The sequence below is a fragment of the Nanorana parkeri genome, unplaced genomic scaffold (assembly GCF_000935625.1).
Source record: "Nanorana parkeri isolate BGI_ZX_2015 unplaced genomic scaffold, ASM93562v1 scaffold6, whole genome shotgun sequence".
NCBI lineage: Eukaryota > Metazoa > Chordata > Amphibia > Anura > Dicroglossidae > Nanorana > Nanorana parkeri.
Genome location: NW_017306274.1, coordinates 4,857,011 through 4,866,421, shown reverse-complemented (window position 1 = coordinate 4,866,421; position 9,411 = coordinate 4,857,011). Strand labels below are relative to the sequence as shown.

Sequence of the window (9,411 nt, the reverse complement as noted above, 5' to 3'; positions counted from 1 at the left end):
TGCTGAGCATGTTCGGCCGACCCGAAGCCACGCGAAGCAAGCCGATGTACGGCTGATTTCAGCCGATGTACGGCTGAAATCAGCCGTACCAGCCTGAAGTGAATAGCCGAACAGTGTTCGGCTCACTTCACTTCAGATCGGTGATTCACTCGGCTGCCCTCGGCAGCTTAGTGAATAGACCCCTAGGTGCTGCTCAACAATTCCACCTCTTAACCAGGCAAGCTTGGTTGGGTGCTCCTCGTGCAGTTTCACAATCTCCAAACGCCAGTACTGTCCAAAATAGAAAAATGTCTTTATTAAAGAATAAGTGTAGTTTCAGGGAAAGTGCACTTATTCTTTTTGCCCCTCCCCTGACCTAACAGAGCCTACCCTACCAACATCGGACAGCGGGCTTTGCGTGCTTGTTTATATCCCGTGACTAAGTCCTCTCTCTGCTTACCATGCAGTACAGCCTCATAGACCCAACCCCGTGACCCGAGTCATGTATATAAAGAATTACGGATATAAGCAATGAGGTAACTAACAAGTATTATACAATATACCTTAATACAAAGAGTCAAGACACTAAAAACAAACTAAGAAAACTAAACATAGGTAAACTAAAAGTTAGTGCGACAAATGTTGCAACTAGCAAGAGATTTATGTACTTGTTGGAAACACGTACATGAATTTGTCACATAGGGGCACCACTGAGGTCGGACTGTCCATACTAGAGTCTTCCTCCTCACTGTCTGTTCAGCTCCCAGGCTGCACAGTGTCACTGGGTGTTAGAATGTGGTCAGCTGCACAGAGTTACTGGTTGCTAGTACACTGTTGGCTGCAAAGCCTTTTTGGTTGCTAGGACACAGTTTGGCTGCCTGCACAGCATCATTGGTTGCTAGGAAACTGTCAGCTGCACAGCGTCTGGCTGTTAGCAGCACAGCTCCATTGGCTGCTAGGACATTGTCAGCTGCATAGCATCATTTGTTGTAAGGACACTGTGGGCTGCACAGCGTCTTTGGTTCCTCGGATGCTGTCAGCTGCATAGCATAATTTGTTACTAGGATACTGTAGGCTGCATAGCATCACTGGTTGTTAGGATGCTGCTGGCTGCATAGCATCTTCTGTTGCTAGGAAGCTGTCAGCTGTGCAGCCGACAACACCACAGCAACCAATGAGTCTGTGCTTTCAACGACGTCCTAACAACCAGTAACAAGGATGGGGGGGAGCACACGAACTTGCCCTGCTCTTTACTACACTGTGGCCCCCCACTCTGAGCCCCAGACTGTCTCTGTAACCCAACTTAGAATTGGTCTTAAGTACCTCCCGTTACCTTATCTAAGAACTGGCAGGGATTATTTTTTAATTCATCGCAGCCATAGTGACACATTGTGAAAGTGACACATATAGGAATTACCCGAATCTGTTGCACGGTCGCACATGTCGGAACGCTTAACAAAACTGTTAGAAGGCTTTCATGAACAAAGTTCAGGTCTTTCTAAAGGGACCATATTGCCAGCAAAAAAGTGTGGAAAACGCTGAAACTGAATCACCACCTATATCGTAAATACTGCTGAAAGCCGTACGTCTAGATGTACTAACCTGTAAGAGCTGGATGTTGCCTCCTTTGGTAGGGGTATGTGGTGGGGTAGGGGTGATATGTAGTAGGAGCTGTGCAGATGTATACAGTGCGGCGTCACTGGTGGAGATGGACTGAACATGTACTGAAGCACTGGCCACTTCATCAGGAGAAGTAGAGGAACCGACAATGGTGGGAGGCTCAAAAATCAGTTAGCGTTTTATATAAATGTATTATGTAATCAGACGCTGCGTAAAAATTTGATGTCTGACAGGTTTCACACTTGTGATGACGAATTAAAAAAATTATAACAATAATGAAGACAACTGCATGTGTTGCCTATAGCAACTGTTTATGTGGAATTCTTATATTTGCAGAAAAATGCAGCAATTGAGTTGATATCAAAACAGAAGATCTCGTCCTTACCTGATGTCTTCAAAGAAAGCTTCCAGGCAATCCCTTTGCTCGGCCAGGGAGAGTTCTATATCCAGGTAGTTTCCATTGGAAGATAGCTGCAGAGTGCAGTCCTCGAGCTGGAAGGAAGAAAAAGAGGCGGTGAAATGTTTCATCCAGGTACTATGATTTCCATCCTGTGCGGGGAAAGGTCACCTTGCTATAGAAAGCCAAGTGTCCCCTGTACAGGTTAAATGGTCACTGAATAGCTAATGTTTCCCCCAGAGCAGTCACGAGGTTCCGTACACTATTCACAGTGCAGGCTGAGAAACTGCTTAACTCTTATGGATGGAAGGAAGGTGGTCAAAAATGTGAGCAATATAACAAAGATAGGAAAACGCAACAACTGAAAAATGATTTGATTTATCTGTAATTTGTCATTTATATATGGAACCATCAGTACTATGAAACTAAATACGTAACATGGAACCCACAGAAGGAAGCGAACAAAGAAGCCTAGTTTTTGACAGAACCCCTTTTGGGATAGAACCTGTTGCAGCGATTTCACCCTTACTTCCTGTCCTGGCTGCACAAAGACAGGAAGTGATATAAAATATTTTCAATTAGTAGTACATACACACACATTATATATATATCTATAGATATATATCTATAGATATATATATAGATGTATATAGATGTATATATAGATGTATATAGATGTATATATAGATGTTAAAAAAAAACAACAATGTAGTATTGCAGGGTGCAATGATACCTTTCTTATCGGACTAACAAAATATATAAAAGACAAGCTTTCGAGAGTGAACCTCTCTTATTCAGGTCAGAAGCAAAACTGACATACATATACACATACATACATATACACATACATACATACACACCCACACACTGTATGTGTATATGTATATATATTGCCAACAGTTTACTCAGAGCTTTATATACTGCACATCCACATCAGTCCCTGCCCTCAAGGAGCTTACAATCTAAGGTCTCTATCACATGCATACATACATATACTAGGACCAATTTAGACAGGAGCCACTTAACCTACCAGCATGTCTTTGGCGTGTGGGAGGAAACCGGAGAACCCGGACAAAACCCCCACAAGAGTGCTACTGTTCCAACACCTTGAATAAAAGTGTGCCACTATTTTATCACCCCATGTGTCAGTGTGCCACTATTCCAGAACACTTTGTGGCAGTATGCCAATGCTCTCACACTCTTAATGGCAGTGTGCCACTATTGTAGGTCCTCATATATCAGTGTGCCATTGCTCCAACACCTCGAAAGACACATGTAAGTATTGAAGCACTCTATAAGTCAGTGTGCCACTAATCTGTGTCACCAAATAGTTGCCAAAGACCCATGTTGGCTTCCATGAAGCTTCTTAGAAAACCATCATAAAACAAGACTTTTCCGTAGCCCATGTGTCCTAAAGTCCCTATTCCAGCACCTGAAATGGAAATTTGTTACTATTCTATCACCTTAAGGAAGTGTGCCACTATTCTAGCACTCCATGTGTCAGTGTGCCACTGTCCCATGGCACCAAATACTGAATGGCATGGAATGTTTTTGCCCCCAATCCAAACTTAAAGAAGCCTGATAAAACAATTGACAAGACTTTTCCACAGCCATTTTTGCTGCCTGCTCCACTGTGCCAGGTCCACAGGCACTCTGGCCTGTCAGTGAAATGATGTTTATGAGGAATTTTGTTCCATTACGTAATCCAGCCAGCACGGTGCAGGAACACAGCAAAACATCCAGAAACCACGACCGTTCCAAAAAGCCATAATCTCAAAAGCATCCTAAAAATAAGTCTTTAAAGAGAACCCTTCTTGGGGGTTCACATACACCTCAGCCATCATGTATGTTGAGCCATACTTTAACTTTTACATAAAAATCTGATGTATCTGAAAAAGAGCTGGCTATGTTGCCTATAGCAACCAGATTCTGATTGCTTTTTTGCCATTAAAATGGAACAAGATATGGAAGAATGCAATTTAGGGAAGCATAGTGATTTGTGTATCACTTAAAATAGTCAGGTAAGGTATGGAATACAGAACAAGTGACAGTCTTCTTCTCTAAGTCCTCCTATCTTACATCTATGTTCAAAATGCCAAGTGCTGGTAGTGTTGGTGGCTTTGAAAATCAACTGTGCCTAAAATCCTCCTCAAAGAACAAAACAGGGCTCTGTGGTCCAGGACTAGCGCTCTTTCAGGTTGAGTGATCTACATCTTGTGAGCCAAGGATATCAAAACCCATTGGAGTTTTTACCCATCAAGCCAGCCTAGACTAGCAAAAGAATGCTTAAGTGAGCCCTGTGGAGAATTCACGACTTGCCCACCGCCAGAAGAAAAAGAGAAGGAAGAGGATCCATGACGTCCCTTAACTGGTCCAAAGACTGCAAGAAAAAAGGTGGGTATGCCCAAAAAATAAGTGGGCAAATGGAAACTCCAAGGATGATGGTGCCGGGAACAGTGGGGAGGAAGAAAGCTGAGGTTAAAGTCACATCACACAAAGACTACCTCACTGGGTCAATAGATAGGCAGTAGGAATTCCTCCTTCTCTGCTTGTAGTTTCACCAATCACCTCCAAACTGTATGTGATTGGTGGCTGTTGGAAACACCAAATCAAAACAATGATTGGACATCCTTTTCCAACCTGTTGATTCATGTTTCCCCCAAAATATTCATCTGAAGTTGCTTCACTATTATTAAAGTATTTCCCGACTGGCCAAAAACAACCAGATTGGGGCATGATCATCCCATGTGTACCACTATCTTTATATGGAAGAATAGGCAAGAAGCATACGGTAAAGCAGAGTTCAAATGTGTGTCAGAAGGCAAGGTGCTTTGATACCCATCCATAAAGGTCCATAGAGATATTTCATTATTTAGAATGGTATGCATCTGTTCTAACAATGTCTCCCTTAATGATGATTTCCAGACAGGGCCCACGATTATGAATAATAAGACCGAGCTCAGATGGTGAGTAGAGCTGGAACGGAATCTGTGTATTTCTGGAGTATTTTCGCAGACCTCTAAGATTCGGTGATGCTTATCTTCTCATCACTCCGCACCTTGGCTGTGCATCAGAAAGGTCTCAAGCTGAACAAATAGTGTTAATTGTTTTCAAGTTGAGAAGACCTGCGGGGCAAGGATCCTCCGCCAGAGATACAGAGTATTAGGGGGAACGCCACGTGCACGGTGGGGGGGAGCCGTCACGGGATTGTGCTGCAATGACTCATCATTCTTCACAGATTAAGAAATTGTTACATTAAACAGATAGAAAATAAACAGCTGATTGTAGGAGATGAAAGAACTAAATGGGTTTTTTAAAAACACATCTTGCAGATAGTTATTTGAATTCCTAAAGATAAAAGGGGCCCGCCGTCCAAAACAGGACATTTTTGCATTTATGCTGAGCCAACACATACAACCTTTTGGCGCTAAAGGTACCCCAAAGAGAAGAGGCGAAGTCTTGCCAGACTGGGAAAAGGTTTTGTGTCTATGGGTGGGTTCTGACTCTTTTGGTTGTCCACCTTTTACTCAGGAAACAGAAATCCCCACATGGGAAATTATTGTCCTAAAACCACAGAGGAAGCACAAGTCCCAGAATGTGGTGTCATCATTTAATAGCTATCAAGGAACCACAGGTCCAAGCATGTTATTCAATGGCTACAGAGATACTGAAAGTCCCAGCATGCAGAGCTGCCTTTCCAATGCTACTAAAGAAGTCCCAACATGCTGACCTATCATCTAAAACCTACTGAGGAACCAGAGGAATCAGCACACTGAGATGATTACTAAGATTCCACAAGTCCAAGCATGCTGAGCTGCCTTTCCAAAGCCATTGAAGAACCACAAGTCTCAACATGCTGACTTCTCATCCTAGCACATGGAGATGACTACTGAGGATCCACAAGTTCCAACATGCTGAGCTGACTTTCCAAAGCTACTGAAGAACCACAAATCCAAGTACATCAACCTAAGACCATTCAGCATAGAATTTAAAAGTCCTAGCACGTCCTACTGCTAGCGTGCCACATAGGATTACAAGCCCCACTGTTCCACTTCATCCTTAGATGCTCAGGGACATCATGACCCATCAACTCAACCTTTCTACTATACACCACACAGGAACTATAATTTCCAGCACCTCCTGCAGCTAACAAAATTCTAGCTTGCAAACTATGATCTGTAGAAATTCTAAGAACACTCTTCCCGTCATACAAGCCACAAGAATAAATGTAGTAAAAATATTAAAAACAATACAAAAAATCATAAGCAGCCAAATAGTAAATCCATCATCTTAAATCGCCCCCTTAGGTGGATTTCGAAGGACCTCGTAAAAGGAGACGGCACCACCATTCTTTCCTGACACTCCACTCATAAATAAAACCCATGTGTGGAAATTTCAGCTCGAGGTACATTGGCCACAAGCCTCGCTGTAACATGGTACAGAAATGTGAACTATGCGAGCGTACTGTCCGTGTTACGCGCACATCTGGATCGAGTTCTGCGTGCGTCGGCTCGTGGTGATATTATCAGAAGGGGCTTCTTGGGTTGTTCAACATACTAGGTGAAAATAAACAGCTTGTTCACATTGAAGAAAGACAAGGAGGACACTTCTCAGCTGGAGTCACAATGAACCATGAAGTTGAATGTTCATGGATGAAGCCTTGCATGCATACATACTAGGGTTGCACCGATACCAATACTAGTATGGGTGCCAATACCAAGTATTTGGCCGAGTACTTGTACTGGCCCAAATGCTCCAAAACCTTCCCAGATACCGGCACTTCCGGGCAGAGGGAGATTTCCTCTGACCGGCAGTGCCACAAGGGAACATGGAGCCGGCTTCCCAGCCAATCAGCATGGAGCTCGCTTTCTGGACAATCAGGAAGCCGGGTGGCGGGTAATGACCCGCCTCCCGGATTGGCCGGGAAGCCGGTTCCATGGTGAATGGCCAGAAGACTGGCTTCCCAGCTAATGAGCATCGAGCTGGGCATTAAGCCAGCTGTTTTCCAGGCAAACAGCATCGAGCCGGCTTCCCTAGGGAAGCCAGCTCCATGTTAGCGGAAGTACCTGTATTGGCGAGTACCGAAATATAAATTTGGGTACTCAAACTCGAAACCGAAAAACCGGTATCGGTGCATCCCTAATACATACAATACAACATGCTTCCAGATCCACCTGAGAATTTAATTTACCTTTCAGGGAATGCTTATTTGTAGCATTAAAACCTATCCCCAGCCAGAAAGTTACACTGTTGTCTGCAAAGGCATATAAAAAAATACCTACTACTCTACCCCAGGTCTGCTAGCCATGCTTAAAGTTGATCTTTCCAAAGAGCTAGGAGAGGAAGTGAAGGGGAATCTGCCAATCGGCAGCACCATTCAAGCCACTTTCTCTGAGCCAAGGTTGTCATGGGCACGCCCGCAGTCTGTGAGTCCTATAAACACAGTCCGTGCAGCCAGTTCCCCCCGGGCTCTAGCAGTCTAAGCCCCGTTGTCATCATCACGCCCAATACAGTCTATTGACTTGCATTAGACTTGAGGATGCCAAGGGTTAAACCACAGCCGGGGCAGAGAGAGAGAGAGAGAGAGGCGAGCAACCAACACCGCAGGACTAAGGATCAGGTGAGTATATCTTCCTTATTCAAGCCCCTAAAAAAAACCCGAGAAGTTAACCCCTGCAGTGCAGGAGTGGCCCCACTGCAAGGGTTAACTTTTTCCATACCTGGAGTTCCTCTTTAATCATTAAGACTGGATTAGGTAAAATTACCGGTAATGTAGACAATCCCTTTAAAAAGAGAATAAGGTGATTGCAGCCCTCAGCAAAACACGCAACAAGATGTAACAACTCCGGTATTTCATTGCTCGCCAAGGAGGGGAAATTTAAATTAATACTGAAAATAAAATACTTTAGGAAAATTAAATATTTCTGAGGGTAGGCGTCTGGCGCAGACAAGACAAACCTAATTTGCAAGATTAATGACTATGTATATTCTGTGACTAAACTAAATAGAATATTCACACAATGAAAGCGCACACACAGAAGGAAAAAAAAAAAGGATACCTCCTGAATTTTGCCTGAATTCTGTAAGCCGATTTAAAGCAACCCTCTCAGAGAAAAAATTATCCAAACACTGGTGCCCCACAAGAGGAACAACGTTTGTATTCCTGAGCAGCTTATCTGCCCTGGCTTCATACAGAACCCCTTCACAAATCTTTTTTTTAGCATTGCAATGAAAAAGACTTATTTACAGAGCTCAGTAGCTTAAGGAGTGCCTCTACCTCTGTGACTCAAGGAATCCGTTTCTGCTGTTCTCACTTTATATAACCCACAGAGGGGAATTTATCAAAACTGGAGCAGACAAAATCTGTACATGGCAACCAATCAGCATCTCTCTTCAGGTTGTTCAGTTGAGATTTGAAAATGAAAGAGAGAAGCTGATTGGTTGCCGTGCACAGCTGCTCCAGATTTTGTCTGCTCCAGTTAGGGATGTAAACCTGCGGATCGAGGCAAGTATGCATTTGTGGGAGGGTTAGGATAGGTCAGGAGAAAGAAACAAAAAAAGATCAAATGTACTTAAAGTGCCCTTATTCTTTAAGATGGATCTAAAACTTTTTCCACTTTTGTATAAAATAGGAGATTACCTCTCACTACATGTCCCAAAGACACCACAAGAAGTGACGTTCAAAGTGACGAGAAATCTCTTCTTAAACAGCTGTCCCCGAAACAGGTCCTATTGGAAGATTTCCCCTCACCACTTGTCTGGGCGACAACAGTTTGAACTTTCCCTCATTTTCTGTTTTGGTGACAATGGTCTCCAGGACAAATTAGGGGGAATAACACCAGCAGGGATGCATACAGCAATAAAAAAAAAAGATGTCCCCCGCCCCTCCATTTACCTTTACCACCTACTACCACCATCCTCGCCCCGGACCATCCTCAACCATTCTTCTACCATTCATCCACTCCTATCCCCACCACCTCCGTCCTTTCCTCAAGGCAGGTTCTTGGTAATATTTCAGTCTATGCATTGTTTGAGAAAGTGATAGTTCAGTGGTTAGGTTGAGGTGGGATAGGCTTCCCTGAAAAGATGAGCCTTAAGGGATCGCCTGAAGGCAGTCAGAGTGGGAGACAGTCGGACAGGTTAGGTTAGAGAGTTCCATAGTATGGGAGAGACTCTAGTGAAGTCCTGGAGGCGAGCATGGGAGGATTTGATGAGGGAGGTGGGAAGCAGAAGATCTTTTGAAGAGCGGAGGGGATGGTTAGGGGGACCAGGTTGGAGATATAGCCGGGGGCAGAGTTGTGGATGGCTTTGTAAGTGGTTGGTAATATTCTGAATTTTATCCTTTGGGCTAATGGAAGCCAGTGTAGGGATTGACAGAGGGGGGGGGGGGGGGGGGGCGAAAAAAAATTGGAAAT

General features: G+C 43.9%; 1 protein-coding gene across 1 annotated transcript in view; it reads right to left on the bottom strand.

Moving 5' to 3' along the window:
- FHOD1 (formin homology 2 domain containing 1) overlaps positions 1 to 9,411 on the bottom strand; it is a 127,578-nt gene that overhangs the window by 88,699 nt on the left and 29,468 nt on the right. The window contains exon 2 of the mRNA XM_018552957.1: positions 1,985 to 2,091. Within this exon, the coding sequence (XP_018408459.1) occupies positions 1,985 to 2,091 (107 nt within the window). The remainder of the gene's footprint in view (positions 1 to 1,984; positions 2,092 to 9,411) is intronic.